This window comes from Myotis myotis, unplaced genomic scaffold (genome assembly GCF_014108235.1).
Source record: "Myotis myotis isolate mMyoMyo1 unplaced genomic scaffold, mMyoMyo1.p scaffold_m19_p_1, whole genome shotgun sequence".
Classification (NCBI taxonomy): Eukaryota; Metazoa; Chordata; class Mammalia; order Chiroptera; family Vespertilionidae; genus Myotis; species Myotis myotis.
This window is the reverse complement of record NW_023416313.1, coordinates 58,447,968-58,464,548: the sequence shown is the minus strand read 5'-3', so window position 1 is coordinate 58,464,548 and position 16,581 is coordinate 58,447,968. Positions and strand designations below refer to the sequence as shown.

Genomic DNA, 16,581 nt, shown 5'->3' with positions numbered 1-16,581 from the left:
CCAGCCTGCGAGAGAGCACAGGCTGGGCTGAGGGATCCTCCCCCCCCCCCCCCAGTGCACAAAATTTTGTGCACCGGGCCTCTAGTTAATGAATAGAAAGATAAAATTTTTTATGTTCCTATTTCATACATATTACTCAAAGTTCTTATTAAAGATAAGATGGGTATTTGTTCTAAGGGGTACATAGGGGTGTGATTTTGTATGCGTGTGCATTAAACATCCATGTTTTTGTTTACTTAATTCAAGAAGTTAAAATTAAAACAGAGAGACAGAACCTTATTATAAAAACATGAAAATAACTTATGGGCCATTGATTTGTACAGCTTGGGTGAGAAAGCAATGTTAAAACACTTTACCTGGAAATCACAGAACTCTATTTTATAGAATAGTACTATTATGTAAGAGAATGTTGGCAGGTTAATTGAGCAGAGATCATGTGAGATTTATAGATATTTGCCTAAAAACCAAATATCAGTGGTGACATGTACAGATAATTTTTAAAAAGGGGATATTTTAAGGCTATTCTGAAAATGTTTGACATCAGATTTTAGATCTCATTTTAGGGTTGAAGTGAATTTGAAAACATGCCAAGCTTTCTGCTTTAATGTAGGATTCAACTTGAGTTTCAATAGAATCAAAATCCTACTTTAATGAATTCTTTTAAAAAATTAAATATAGCATATGTGCCAGAAATGATCATCTGTTCGTTGAAATATGTGTTATTCATTTTTTCTCTAAATCAGTGAAAAAAGTTGGGTGAGGAGCATTTATAAGCAAAACTCCTCAGACCTTTTTCTTTAGAATATCTTACTTAAAAATTAGTTCCCAAATAATGAGACACAACTATAAGTGTATTATATAATCAGCTGCTACATGAAAATGGAAAAATTGCTTAAACACTACTATTCTATTACTTGTACTCATTGATTATTCAATATAAAGTGCTGGGAAATTTGGATAACTACTAGGTTAAAAAGAAGATATCTGTCTACTCAGTACCCAAAATTTCCAAATTGAAATAAAAGTTGTAGTTAAAACAAAAAAAGTACTAGAAAAAAATGACTTGAAGTAAATGTTTATGGAATATTAGAATGATTCCCATTTCAAGCATAGTACCAAAGGCAGAAATCATAAAGAAAAGATTGATTTAATTATATAAAAAATATATGGGGGGAATAAAATTTACAAGCACACTGTAAAAGATGAAAGTTTAATTTTATATAAAACAAATGACTAATCCTCTAAATGTATGAGTTCTCACAAATGAATAAGAAAAACATCATAGAAAAAAGTTTGTAGAAGAAATACAATTATCGTAGGTAGATAAAAAATGGACAATTTAGCAAAATTTATTCAAATTTTGTACCTATTTGAAGCAGCATTTCTAGAATTTTTCTGTAGGAAATAATAGGGAAGATGGACAAAGATTCAATTACAACAAAGTTCATTACTATGTCATTTGTAATAGCAAACTATTGCAAGCAATCTAATCTTTAAATAATTAACGTGGTGAGATTTCAGAGTTTTTATTATTTTATATAAAATTAATTTAATTATTAATTACATTTTTTTCATTATTTCAAAATAATTTAAGCAGGAAGTAAAAAAACCTCAGTTAAGTCATAGTAAATACAACTAAATATTGATTTATTTACTCTGTGCTTCAATTTCTCACTGATAAATCGTGGGTAATAATAGTATATAATCATAGGGCATTGGGACAACTAAGTGAGTTAATATATGAAAAGTACTTAAAATAGTGCCTGGCTTGATGACTATAGTTAATAATATTAGATATATGTATTTGAAAGTTGCTAAGGTCTTCAAACTTCTCATCATAAGGGAAGAAAGAATGTAATTATGTGACAATCATTTCATAATACATATATCAAATCATTATATTGTATATCTTAAACTTATACAGTGTTATATAGCATTGTTTACTCTATATGCATTATATATCCATAGATACATGTATAAAAAATAAGTGGCTAATATATATATATGTAAAAGGCTAATATGCTAAGTGTCCCACCGCCTGTCCAGCCGGTCACTATGACATGCACTGACCACCAGGGGGCGGACACTCAGCACAGGAGCTGCTGAGCTGCAGTGACTTGACAGCAGCGGTTCTCGGGTGATGCACCCCAAAACCAGAGAGGAGGGAGCCCAATTCCTCGCGGGGCTGTGTGATTCCATCTTCGGCCATGGGTTATGTTGTTGCTGGGGCACTGTCGGCCCCCAATCTGGTTTACTGCACACTTGCATTTGCGTTGCACACCCTGTATGACAGCAGCTTTGCAGAGTGCCCTCTCGCATTCCGGGACCCCTCGGGATGTCGGAGAGCCAGTTTCAGCCTGATCCCTGCAGGCCAGGCCAAGGGACCCCACCTTCCAGAGGGACCCTGCTCACTCTGCAGATGCCCTTTGAGTCACGGTGCCACCCCAGATGCGGTGGCCGGGGAGGGACTTCAGGATGTTGACTCTGGGGTGTGTCCCTTCTCGCCGAGTCCTGCCCCACCAGCCACCGTCTAATAATAATTTCCTTTCAATGTGCACGAATCTGTGCACCTGGTCACTAGTTAAATAAAAAAATAAATAAAATGAAAATTCAAAAAAAAATAAAAGTAAGTGACCAAAGCATTACATTGTTAAAACAAATGCACTAAATTTGTCTGGAGTTATTGTCCCCACTACAGCATATGGTTGATGCTGATCTAAAACTAGCTGTGTTATTAAACTGAGTCCCGTTTTGTTTGTTTGGAACAGGTTGGCTCAAAGTTAATCTCTTGTCACAAACTGGTATTGGCTTGCGTTATTCCCTACTTCAGAGCCATGTTTCTCTCTGAAATGGCTGAAGCCAAGCAGACCGTGATTGAAATTAGAGATTTTGATGGCGATGCAATAGAAGACCTGGTAAAGTTTGTCTATTCTTCACGGCTCACTCTGACTGTTGACAACGTCCAGCCTCTCTTATATGCAGCCTGCATTCTGCAGGTGGAACTGGTGGCTAGAGCTTGCTGTGAATACATGAAGTTACATTTTCATCCCTCCAATTGCTTGGCGGTAAGAGCCTTTGCAGAAAGTCACAATCGAATAGACTTGATGGACATGGCGGATCAGTATGCCTGTGAGCACTTTACTGAAGTAGTGGAGTGTGAAGACTTTGTAAGTGTGTCACCCCAGCATCTCCATAAGCTTTTGTCCTCCAGTGATCTAAATATTGAGAATGAAAAACAGGTCTATAATGCAGCCATCAAGTGGCTTCTTGCCAATCCTCAGCATCATTCCAAATGGTTGGATGAAACGCTTGCACAGGTAGGGACTGAAATAAGATTGTGTATAGAAATGAACAATTTGGAAGCAAATCAACATGTTTCATTTGTCATGAGAGGTGTAAATTATCACTTGATGTAAAACAATGTGAAAATGGCTTTGACTCTTAACTTTCCTATTTATTATACTGTTTAACAGTAAATCTGAATTTGTTACATTTGATTTAGAAATATCATTCTGTGCATATAGATTTGTTCTGGAAAGAACTACAAGATATAACTTTTCCATTTTCTTCCCTCACCACAGTTTTACTTTTTAAATCTCAGAAATGTATCTCTATTTTAGTCATTTATTTTTACTGTCAACAGGGGTTACTTAGGAAGATAAATAAATAGGCATTAGAATTACTTTGAAAATAAGTTTGTCAACAAAAACAAACAAAAAGTTTCATTATCTTGCAGCTGTATCTTATTTTTGTGTGTGTGTGTGCATGCTTTTAGCTCAAAATTGTATTGCCTGGTTTGATAATGCCTTTACTCCAATGGAAAATCAGTGCTTCTTTTAAGAGAGGAATAGTGAGTGCCTCTCCATAAAGAGGGTATGCGTTCTTGAGTTAGTATATAATCTTCTAAGGTAATTGATTTAAAGAAAACAAATCAATTTTCAGACCTGAATGTTTGTGTGTTTCAGAAATAGATCACATTTTCATGTGTTCAGTCTTAGCTTTAAGAGGCAAAACAGCAAAGCACAGAGTTTTGTTTTGATTGTGCCTTTTCTTTAGCAGCAAGCGGCCTTCTAATCATGACAGTACCATTTTGGAAGAAATTTGAATGAATATTATTTATTTAGTCTACTTAAAGCTGTACTTAAAAGGGGATAATACATTTAGCATATAATCTGCTTTCATTAGTGCAGACCGGTACTAGGCACATTGTACTTTAAGTCTTTATGACATAGTAAATGAGTTTTAAAAGGGTAATATGCTGCAGTGAAAGTGGAGGATGAGCTATCCAGTTACAACTTAAATTTTATATCCATAACTGTTCGTGATCTTAGGTTCGTTTGCCGCTGTTGCCGGTGGATTTCCTTATGGGTGTTGTGGCAAAAGAACAGATTGTCAAGCAAAATCTAAAATGTAGAGATTTATTGGATGAAGCAAGAAATTACCACCTTCACTTGAGTAGCAGAGCAGTACCTGACTTTGAATACTCTGTTCGGACTACACCAAGGAAGCATACTGCTGGTAATTAAATTACTTGTTTATCAACTCTGCTGGAAGGATCTTTGTTGTATTTGGGGGTTGGGTATGTATGCCCAGACTTGATTGTAAGATGATTAGTATCTGATTGCCTTAGAGCAGTGGTCGGCAAACTCATTAGTCAGCAGAGCCAAATATCAACAGTACAACGACTGAAATTTTGAGAGCCAAATTTTTTAAATTTAAACTATATAGTAGGTACATTGTTATTAACTTAATTAGGGTACTCCTAAGGCTTAGGAAGAGCCACATTCAAGGGGCCAGAGAGCCGCATGTGGCTCGCGAGCCGCCGTTTGCTGACCACTGTGTTATATGCCCAACATATGCTGAGTCCTCATATACACGATCCCTTACATGATTGCAAGAACTTAATGAAGCAGGTTTTAGTAAATGATTCAGTCCTCATTAGGAGATAGCTAGTGTTATCCCATTTTATGGATGAGGAAACTAAGAATCAGAGAGGCTAAAAGTATGCTCAAGACCATATAGAGAAATAGCAGATAAAGGATTTGCATCCTGATCTTTTTGCTTCATTCTTCGTTTTCTTCCACATCATATAGGTTAACTGTGAAGCTGAAATACTGATTTCCATTTAAAGAAAATCTTATCAATGACTGGGGTTACATTCTGGCATTATAATTTCATCACTGCCATTAAATATCTATATTTTGGACAGATTTCTTTTTTTGGTTAATCCTCACCTGAGGATATTTTTCCATTGATTTTTAGAGAGAGTGAAGGGGAAAGAGAGAAGGAGAGAGGGAGAGAGGAAGGGTGGAGAGGAAGAGAGAGAGAAAGAGAAACATTGATGTGAGAGAAATACATCGATTGGTTGCCTCCTGCCAGCACCCTTACCAGGACCGAGGTTGAACCTGCAACCCACATATGTGCCCTTCACTGGGAATCAAACCCTCAACCCTTGGGTGCCTGGGCCAACACTAACCACTGAGCACATCGGCCAGGGCTGGGCAGATTTCTTAATCTCTGAAGGCCTTGATTTATTTATAAACAATTTTGACTGTATGATTTTTTTTAAAAATATATTTTATTGATTTTTTATAAAGAGGAAGGGAGAGGGATAGAGAGCTAGAAACATCAATGTGAGAGAAACATCGATCAGCTGCCTCCTGCATAACCCCGACTGGGGATGTGCCCGCAACCAAGGTACAGGCCCTTGGCCGGAATCGAACCCGGGACCCTTCAGTCCACAGGCTGACGCTCTATCCACTGAGCCAAACCAGTCAGGGCTTGACTGTATGATTTTTAAAGTCACTTCCAACTTTAAATTTCTACGACTTAAAGTATTGAATTAGTTGGAAAAGAGTGCACGCAGTTCTGATCATGCATTTACATATCATTCAGCAAACATTTATTCAGTGCCTACCACATGCTGGATTCTAGGTTGAGCATTGGAAATGCTGAGAGTACTCGCAGTCTGCTCTAGGGAAATAGACATGTAAATAAATAAATGTAAAGTATTACAAACACTTTGATACAATCATAAGGCATAGTGGGAAGCACAAAGAAAAGAGTGGTTATTTTTACCTTTTGAGGATCAGAAAAGGTTTTATAAAAAAGTAAACCTCAGGCTTAGTTTTTAATAATACATAGATGTTTTTTCTGGGTGCCAGCTAGGGAAAGGGATATTCTGTTCATTTTACATTTACTGAATGCCTAGTATATGCCAGGCACAGTGCTAGTCCTTCTTAGTGCATAAATACTTAGCACACAGTCTTAACCTGGCTTCGCTTCTGGTGACAAATGTCGGTATAATAGATCACTTCGAGGATGAGCACACCTACATGCCTGTTGCAGGAGCTTGAAGTTTTAAGAGAGAGGGAGAAGATCGGGTTAGGCAATGCATGCTGTTATGCTGTGCTAAGGCTTGATCTTGTAGGGAAGTTTCTCAGTGTGTGAAGGAAGTGGTGGCCCTTGGACCAATAGCGTCAGCATTCACTTGGCAACTTGTTTGAAATACAATCTTGGACCTACCACAAACCTACTGGATCAGAAACTCAGGGCCCCACAGTCAGTGTTTTATGCCTTTGGAGTGATTCTGGACCACACTGAAATTTCAGTTTCTTGTTAATTGTGGTAAATATGTAAGGATACCACATTTTATTGCACTTCGCTGACATTGCACTTTTTTTTTTTCTTTTTGGCAAAGTAAAGGTGAGACCCGCTGCCAGAAAAAAAGATTATGACTTGCTGAAGGCTCAGATGATGGTTAGCATTTTTTAGCAATAAAGTATTTTTAAATTTAGTTGTGTACAGTTTTTAGACATAATGCTATTGTATACTTAATAGACTATATAGTATAGTGTAAACAACATTTATATGTACTGGGAAACCAACAAAATTTGTGTGACTGGCTTTATTGTGATGCTGGCTTTATTGCAGAACTAGACATGTAGTATCTCGCAGGTATGCCTGCATAACATTTAAATTGCTATTTTTAAATGTACAACTTAGTGGCATTGCTAACATTTGAAAGAAACTACTAATGTAGGTAATGAAAAGCTGTTGAAAGAACTTTTAATTAGATTGCTCTGTTACAGTCCGAAAGCAAAAAGACTACTAAGTGATAAGAGAGGACAGGATCTTGCAGTAGTTGGGGGTCATCATAGCTGACGAGGGCCTACACTCAGGCAGTGGCAGTGGAAATAGAGAGGGAGAGGAAGGACACCTCAGGAAAGGAAGAGGGGTAGGTAAGAGAGGAAGCCAGATCCTTTTGAACATGTTGGGTTTGGGTGCCATAGGACATCAAGTGGAAATATGGCTTAGAAACATAGATTGGAAGGCATTATCATACAGACGGAATTTAAAATAGAGGAATACACTTTATGTGTGAGCATGACATATGTGACAAGTAGGCTAAGGATAAAACATGGAAAACATAGGAAAGAAATGATTAGACACAAAAGGAGACTTTGATATTAGGGAAACTAAGATAGTTAAGGAGTTTCTCAAAAAACAGAGTGATCGCTTTTGCAGTTGTGTTCAGTAAGAAATTAACAAGAGTTCACTGGATCTTGTTAGGACCTTAGCAAGAGCAATTTTACATAGTGGGTGAGGATCTAAACCAGTGATGGCGAACCTATGACATGCGTGTCAGAGGTGACACGCGAACTCATTTTTTTGGTTGATTTTTCTTTGTTAAATGGCATTTAAATACATAAAATAAATATAAAAAATATAAGTCTTTGTTTTACTATGGTTGCAAATATCAAAAAATTTCTATATGTGACACGGCACCAGAGTTAAGTTAGGGTTTTTCAAAATGCTGACATGCCGAGCTCAAAAGGTTTGCCATCACTGATCTAAACCATATTGTAATGGGATGTTGGGAAGTGGGGGTGGCTAATGTATCCTATTCTTTGAGAAATTCAAATGAGGAAAAACAAAAAAGAAAATTAGATTTCTAGTAACGTAGTAACATTGAATGCTACCCACTTTCTTTGCCAGTAATCAAAATTTTGACTTCTTAAATATTTTTTTCCATACTAATTTTTTAAAAATTAGGGAACTGTGGTTTTGACTTCTATTTTGTGGCTTTACCTTTAGGTGTGCTGTTTTGTGTGGGTGGTCGAGGTGGATCTGGTGACCCTTTTCGCAGTATTGAATGCTATTCTATCAACAAAAACAGTTGGTTCTTTGGACCAGAAATGAATAGTCGAAGGCGACACGTGGGTGTAATCTCTGTGGAAGGTGGGTTCATTCTTGTCTTAAGTCACATCGCATGATCATAAATGCTCTTTTAAACTATTTGAACTTTGATAATTCTTTCTATAAGAAAATTTCTAAATGATAAAAAATGTTTTAATATATTTTGGTGGTATTTACTTGCTTTATGCCCATTGATGCTCAGTGTACAATCTCTTGCATATAGTTGCCTTACAGGAGATGAGTATCCAGGAGAAAGGGGGTTAAAATAAACTATTGTGAATTATATTTGCAAAAGAATCAAACTAAAGAAAAATGTTTCTTGAACCCAAATAATAAACACATACCAGCTTTTTTCTATACCCATCTAATTATTATTGAAATTAGATTTTTTTTTACTGGTTACTGAAAATGATTAATTATAGAAAACCATGGATAAATTGTTAGATTTTTTAAAAAATCACTTTTATTCTGATTATAAGCGTGTAAATTTTTTTTAGAAAATATGAAAATATTTTAATAAGAATCATCTGTAACCCAAACACCCCAAAACTATCACAGTTAACATTTTGATATATAATCTTTCCAATTTTTTGTGTACTTTTATTTCATTTAGAAAAAGTTTGATCATATTATATTGTTTTATATTTTCTTTATGTAACATAAGAGCATTTTTTCATTTTATAAAATATTCTTTAAAAGCATTATTTCATCTACTAAATAATAAAAAGTTAGGAAACCTGAGGGATAGTGTTTGAGCATTTAAATAACTTCATGTGGGGAGGAACCAAGATGGCGGCGTAGGGTGTAGACCTGTGCGTGCTGCCTCCCACAACATCATTGAAACTACCAACTATAAGACAAACAACCACCATTCAGAACCATGGTGAAGTTGGCCCAGTGGGAGTTCTACAACCGGAAGGAAAGAAAGAAGCACAGTGAGACTGAGTAGGAGCTACAGAGGCGCCAAAAACAGAGGTACACAGTTGCGTGCCAGGCGGGCTGCAACTGGATGCGCGTTTTTTTTTCAATCGGAAGCTGTTACGAACCCTCTGGGCTTGCTCAGGGAGGGTCTCTGAGGCCCCAGACCCCACAGGGAGAGGCGGCACAGCCTTGCAGTGGTTGGAGAGCAAGGGAGGCTCTGGCGCGCAGCTGCTCTCCAGCACTGGGTGACTCGAAGTTCCGGTGTCCCAGAGAGGCGAGAAGCCGCGGAGACGCCGCCATTGCTATTTGCTCCGCCCTGGCGACTCCCTGAGGCCCCGCCCTACTCAATTTATATTCCCATCCAGGCTGTGCCAGAGGCACAAGAGAAAATGCCTGCGCTTTTACAAACTCTCGAATCCACTGAGCTGTTTCGGGTGGGATCATGAGGCACCAGACCCTACGGGGAGAGGCGGCACAGCCCTGCAACGGTCGGAAAGCGAGGGAGGCTCTGGCGTGCAGCTGCTCGCCAGCACTGGGGGACGCAAAGTCCCGGTGTCCCGGAGAGGCGAGGGGCCGCGTAGACGCCGCCATTGCTATTTGCTCTGCCCTGGCGACTCCATGAGACCCAGCCCTAATCAGTTTACATCCCCATCCAAGCTGTGCCAGGTGCACAAAAAGACCCACCTGCGCTTTTGCAGCCTAACCCAACAAATTGCAGACTTCAACTCCTTGCACCCATGGGAGACACACTCAAGAAACAGACCCAGGAGAACCAAGATGGCAGTGTAAGGTATAGACCTGTGCGTGCTGCCTCCCACAACAACATCGAAACTACCAACTATAGGACAAACAGCTATCATATGGAACCATGGGAAAGCTGGCCCAGTGGGAGCTCTATAACTGGAAGGAAAGACAGAAGAGCATTGAGACTGAGTAGGATGTGCAGAGACACCAAGTACAGAGCCCAACCCAACAAACTGCAGATTTCAACTCCTCGCATAGAAAGAGCATTGAGACTGAGTAGGATGTACAGAGGAACCAAGTACAGAGCCCAACCCAGCAGGCTGCAGATTGTGGCTCCTCGCATCTGGGAGGGACGCACTCGGGGGGCGGGGGCGGGTTCGGGGCAGGCTGGGGCCTGGCCCAGCTGGGCCGGCGATGTGGAACCGCTGTACCAGCAGGTGCACAAACACGCCCACCGGTTCCAGTCTCGTGTGGGACGCTGGGGGACGGCAGACGGGCAGTCTGTGCACTTGGTGGAGGGCGAAGTCCGAGCAGGCATGCTGGATGTTCAGCCACCAGGAACGCCTGGAGATTTTGTCTGGTGGGGAGCCGCCCGGCAGGGGACAGAGTGCCAGACTTCGTGTTTCCCCGGTGAGGCTGGGACGGCCCTGGTGAGGTCGGGATGGCCCTGGTAAGATTGGGACGGCCCTAGTGAGGTCGGGACAGCTCCAGTGAGGCTGAAACGGCCCCAGAGAGGCCGGGACAGCCCCAGTGAGGTCAGGATGCCCCCCAGAAAGGTCAAGACAGCCCCGGTGAGGTCGAGACTGCCCCGGTGAGGTCGAAATGGCCCCAGTGAAGTCGGGACAGCTCCGGTGAGGTTGAAACGACCCCGGTGAAGTCAGGACAGCTCCGGTGAGGTTGAAACGGCCCCGGTGAGGTCGGGACAGCCCCGGTGAGGTTGAAACGGCCCCGGTGAGGTCGGGACGGCCGGTGAGGTTGAAACGGCCCTGGTGAAATTGGCACGGCACCGGTGAGGTTGAAACGGCCCTGGTGAGGTCGGGACGGCCCCGGTGAGGTCGGGACGGCCTGGTGAGGTAGGGATGGCCCCGGTGAGGTCGGGACGGCCCGGTGAGGTTGAAACGGCCCCAGTGAAGTCGGGACGGCCCCGGTGAGGTAGGGACGGCCCCGGTGAGGTAGGGACGGCCCCGGTGAGGTTGAAACAGCCCCGGTGAGGTAGGGCCAGCCCCAGTGAGGTTGAAACGGCCATGGTGAGGTCGGGACGGCCTGGTGAGGTTGAAACAGCCACAGTGAGGTCAGAATGGCCCCGGGGAGGTTGAGACGGCCCCGGTGAGGTCGAGACAGCCCTGGTGAGGTCGGGACGGCCCCGGTGAGGTTGAAATGACCCCGGTGAGGCTGAGACGGCCCTGGTGAGGTTGGGATGGCTCCAGTGAGGTTGGGACAGATAATGGGGACCAGTATAGACTGATGAACAGGGGTAGATGCAGAGGCAGAGCAGCATTGAACAGACTGTCAAACTACAGTGGGAAGCCTGGGGAGGGTTTTGGGGGGGGGGGGTTTAAGAGATCAACCGAAGGACTTATATGCATGCATATAAGAATAACCAATGGACACAAGACACTAGGGGGTAGGGGCCAGGGGAATGTCAAGGGGGGGGGGGGGGGGAAGGAGACATATGTAATACTCTTTGTAATACTTCAAGAAATAAAAATTATTTAAAAAAAAATAAAATAAATAAATAACTTCATGTGGAACAGCACATTCCAGGCATTTTATTAAGTAGAAGCTCACATTTATTTCCATTTAACTACAAAAGTGACATTGATCATAATGTTGAACAGAAGAATACTTGTGGAAAATTATTATTCTCTTCTATTATATGTTGATTATACATGTAAATAACTGTCAGTTTATTTGGAATCAAATGAAAATACTTCTCTGTCTGGCAGGTAAAGTGTATGCTGTGGGTGGACATGATGGAAATGAGCATTTAGGTAGCATGGAGATGTTTGACCCTCTCAATAATAAATGGATGATGAAGGCATCAATGAACACAAAGAGGTAGGTCAGCACAGTTGGTTGTCACAACTTGAGTTGGGGGCAGGGAAGTTGGGGGAGTTGCTGCTGGCATCTTGTTGGGAGAGGCCAACGATGCTGCTAAAGATCCTGTAAATGCACAGGAAAGTCTCCCACAACACAGATTATGTGGCCCCAAAAGCCAGGAGTGCTGAGGCAGAGAAGACCTGCTGTGTGCTCATCGCCCAAATCCCGTAATGTTGATATCTTAAACCATCACAGGGCAGTGATTGAAACCAGGAAATGAACATCAATACAAAACTGTTCACTAATATGTAGGCCTTATTCAACTTTTGCCTGTTTTTTTCACATATTTTTGTGCTTCTAATGGTTTTTCTTTTCTAATTATATTGGTTAATAATCTAATACAGTGTGAATAGAAACAGAGATAGGTGTTTTTGCCTTGTTTCTGATCTTAATGGAAATGTCCTGGTGTTTCCCTATTAGGAGAATGGTTTTAGGACTAAGCTATATGTATTTTAACATGATAAAATACCCTCAATTTCTAGTCATTATTTTTAATCATTATGAGTATTAATAGTTAAAATCTTCATCTACATAAATTAAAATATATGTTGATAAGTGGATCACTTTAAAAGGGAGGAAGATTTTTTAGTAACATGACTTAGTAAATGTTGACTAGCCCATTCAGAATTTTTTAAAAGACTCGAAAACCAAATTTTTAGATATTCTAAAGTGGAAGGATAGCTAATATGTGACAAAATCAGGATTCAAAAATGTAGTAGACCAAACATACTCTAGATATAGAGGCAAACCTTAAAAATATTAAAATTAGAGTTATAGGTTAAACCTGCTTGACGTGTTTTAAAAAAATCAATTACACCAGTACAACACAGTGGGAAGTCAGATTTGTGATTTTGTTTCATATGGAAAAAGTACCTGAACCAATCTAAAGGCACAGCTCTAAAAAAAAAAAAAAAATGAAGAAAGGAAAAAAGCGAATATAATATAGTTTCCTACATTAAGAGAATTGAAGCCTTTAGATCAGTGGAGATTGTATATAGTTGTACTGTTCTTTATGCTGATTTGTCCATATCTATAGCTGTGGTTTCAAAAAGTAGGCTATGGAATATCAGTTGGGGTGTGGGAATACAAAATGAGACTCTACAATTTTAATTTAATAATTTTAAATTTATTTTGAGTGGATGTTCTATAGTAAACATCATCTGTAGAGTAATATATGTTTTTACTTTGAAAAGAATTATGGTATACTAGAGGCCCGGCGCACGAAATTTGTGCACGGGTAGGGTTCCTAGGCTTGGCCTGCGATCAGGGCCCATCTTCCCCAGCTGCCGGCAGCCAGCCCCGCCCCCTGCCACTATTGCCGGTTGCCCTTTGTGTGTGGGGCGACTGGCAGGGTGATGGGGTCCCACTTGCTCGAACCCACCTTGGTCTGGCACCACCCACATCCGCTGCCACCCCCCGCCCCCCAACCAGTTCCCTGTTCCCTATATGGTGATTGGAGCCTGTTGGCCGGGGGAGGGACTGAGAGTTTGGGCTGGCAGGCCCTGATCAGGTGATCAAGGCCTGTGGGCTGGGGACAGCTCCTGCGTTGAGCATCTGCCCCCTGGTGGTCAGTGTATGTCATAGCAACCAGTCATTCTGCTGTCCAGTCTTTTATGTTTTTATATATATAGACTAGAGGCCTGTTGCCGGAAGATTCCTGCAAGAATAGGGCTTCCAGCAGCTGGAGCGAAGCAGAGAGGGGAGCGAAACCTGCTGAGGTGGGCTTCGCTCCCACTCTGAGCCGCTCCAGCTGGGTTTCCCCTCCCGCTCCCAGGCACTGAGGCAGGTTTCCTCTCCTGTTCCCAGCCACTCCTGCTGGGTTTCTTCTCCCTCTCCCAGGCGCTCCTGCTGGATTTCCCCTCCCGCTCCCAGGCGCTGTGGTGGGTTTCCCCTCCCGCCCCCAGGCGCTGTGGTGGATTTCCCCTCCCACTCCCAGGCGCTGTGGTGGGTTTCTTCTCCCTCTCCCAGGCGCTCCTGCTGGATTTCCCCTCCCGCTCCCAGGCACTGTAGTGGGTTTCCCCTCCCGCCCCCAGGCGCTGTGGTGGATTTCCCCTCCCACTCCCAGGCGCTGTGGTGGGTTTCTTCTCCCTCTCCCAGGCGCTCCTGCTGGGTTTCCCCTCCCGCTCCCAGGCGCTGTGGTGGGTTTCTTCTCCCTCTCCCAGGCGCTCCTGCTGGATTTCCCCTCCCGCTCCCAGGCGCTGTGGTGGGTTTCTTCTCCCTCTCCCAGGCGCTCCTGCTGGATTTCCCCTCCCGCTCCCAGGCGCTGTGGTGGGTTTCTTCTCCCTCTCCCAGGCGCTCCTGCTGGGTTTCCCCTCCCACTCCCAGGCACTGTGGTGGGTTTCCCCTCCTGCTCCCAGCCACTCCTGCTGGGTTTCCCCTCCCTCTCCCAGGCACTGTAGTGGGTTTCTTCTCCCTCTCCCAGGCGCTGTGGCGGGTTTCCCCTCCAGCTCCCAGCCACTCCTGCTGGGTTTCCCCTCCCACTCCCAGGCGCTGCCCCGCGCCGCTGTGGCTGGTCTTGCCCTCCCACCTCCGCAGCCTTGGCTCCGTTTCTGTCCTCGAGGCCTCTACTTAGCTCCTTTCTGTACCGCTTGGCCTCCATGTTGTCCTCAGTCTTCCCTCGCAACTGGTATATGCAAATTAACTGCCACCTTTTAGCTTCTATAATTGAAACATTGTATCTTTTGGAGCTGTTTCTTCAGGAGCTCAGAGCCGGGTGCGGCAGGCGGGGAACCTTGGCTTCCTCTGTCACTGGAGCAAGCAAACCTCATGTTCGCTTCAACTGCCTGGCTGCCGGCCGCCATCTTGGCTGGCAGTTACTTTGCATATCTTGCCGATTAGCCAATGGGAAGGGTAGCGAAGTTACGGCTAATTACCATGTTTCTCTATTATTAGATAGGATAGGAGTGCACAAAAATTGTTGGAACTGTAACTACAGACTAGTAGGTTAGTAAGAGTTCTGAAAACTGTCATATAAAACATTGTTGAAGGGTTTTGGTCTGGAAAATGAGCACTTAAGAGAATATCTAGATATTTAAAGAGATGTATGGTGCTTTAGAAGGAAGGAATGAATATTTATAGATCAATATAATAGTAATGGAGCATACTATATATAATACCTCCCAGTGACTGGAATTATGTATGTATATGTCAGAAAAGTAACATATTTTTACAGCTTGAATTGGATTACTTGTTCTTTTTCTTTTTTAAATTTAAAATTCAGCAAACAGGGTGAGGATTTCAAAAACAGCTTAACACTGTATATAAACCTAGATACTACAGTAATTCTGCATGTTTGTTTCAGAGTGAAAATGGGATAAAGGAAAGAAAAAGGGCTATCTGAATAAGTATTCAACAGACAAAACCTAACTTCAGACATTATGGCTTGTATAGTTTGTAAACTGTACCAACATTTGCTTTTTACCAAAACAAGCAATTTTAAGTTAAATTGCACATGGGATACATTGCCAACTAATTTTCTATTATCTATCAATTTAACATGAAGTGTTTTTAACTGAATATTTCTCATGTGTTATAAGTATAAAAGATTAGATGGAACTGTGAAAGAGTTATTTTTAAAAGAGATTTTTAGCCTTTTTCTTCTCATGAGGAGAAAGAATTCTCGGGAAGAAAGCTGACCTTAAAATACGCTATTATCTCCCACTTGTCTACAAGTGGCATTTTAATACTTTAATAGGGTTTGATTTATGCTATGTGCTAACTACAAATAATACAGTGGGGCCTTGACTTACGAGTTTAATTCGTTCCGTGACAGAGCTCGTAACTCAAATTACTCGTATGTCAAATCTTAAAGTGAACGAGTGAGACACGTGATGCTGGGCTGATGTTGTGGCGTTCACTGTGACGTTCGCTGTGCCAACTAGCAGTGGGGTATCTGAAGCTGGCTCGTATCCCGAATTTTAGCTCACAACTCAAAGCAAAAAATCGGCCAAGAGACGGCTCGTATCTCGAAAAACTCATTAGTCGGGACACTCGTAAGTCAAGGCCCCACTGTATTTAAATTGTAGTGCATTAATTAAAATAAGGGAGTTGGCTAGTTTTTAGCCAAGAATTGAGTGAAACTTCTCTAGCATAATAGCAGTTGAATTTCTTTAATCTTTTAAAATATGCCCTGAGCACTTTACAATAGCTATCCAACTATAAAAATAATAGAACTGCAGTTATTTTGTCATATTATTTGCTAACAATTTGTATTCCCCCAAATCATTTTTTCAGTGTGCATTTCAAGATCATAGTCACATATAAAATATCTGGGTTTCTTTACTTTTCCGCTCTTCTTTTTCGTCTTTCCACTAACATGGACACTGGTATTGGTTTAACCTGTGGTTTTATTGAAACTCTTCATCCTAACAGAGCAATCCAGGGGTTGATTTATTTATTCAACAAACACCAGTTAAGTGACCATTGTAAGACATACCAAGTGCTGAAGATACAGCAGTAAATAAGGCAGCCAAAGGCCCCACTTCCATAGAGCTTACACTCTAAAAGGGAAAATACTACAAATAAAGACATGATTACAAGAGTAGTAGTAATGTGAGCACAGGAAAAGTGAAGGGTGCTGGAGAGTGGAAAAGATCTTAATGAAGTCCCATTTAACCT

At 41.8% G+C, this 16,581-nt stretch overlaps 1 protein-coding gene across 4 annotated transcripts in view; it reads left to right on the top strand.

Annotated features, from left to right (window-relative positions):
* KLHL8 (kelch like family member 8) overlaps positions 1-16,581 on the top strand; it is a 48,501-nt gene that overhangs the window by 20,180 nt on the left and 11,740 nt on the right. For 3 of the 4 annotated variants that reach the window (XM_036339127.1, XM_036339107.1, XM_036339116.1), the window contains 4 exons: positions 2,769-3,317; positions 4,332-4,518; positions 8,098-8,241; positions 11,811-11,922. In XM_036339127.1, coding sequence (XP_036195020.1) covers positions 2,769-3,317; positions 4,332-4,518; positions 8,098-8,241; positions 11,811-11,922 — 992 coding nt within the window. The remainder of the gene's footprint in view (positions 1-2,768; positions 3,318-4,331; positions 4,519-8,097; positions 8,242-11,810; positions 11,923-16,581) is intronic. The other variant, XM_036339137.1, reaches the window with a different exon arrangement.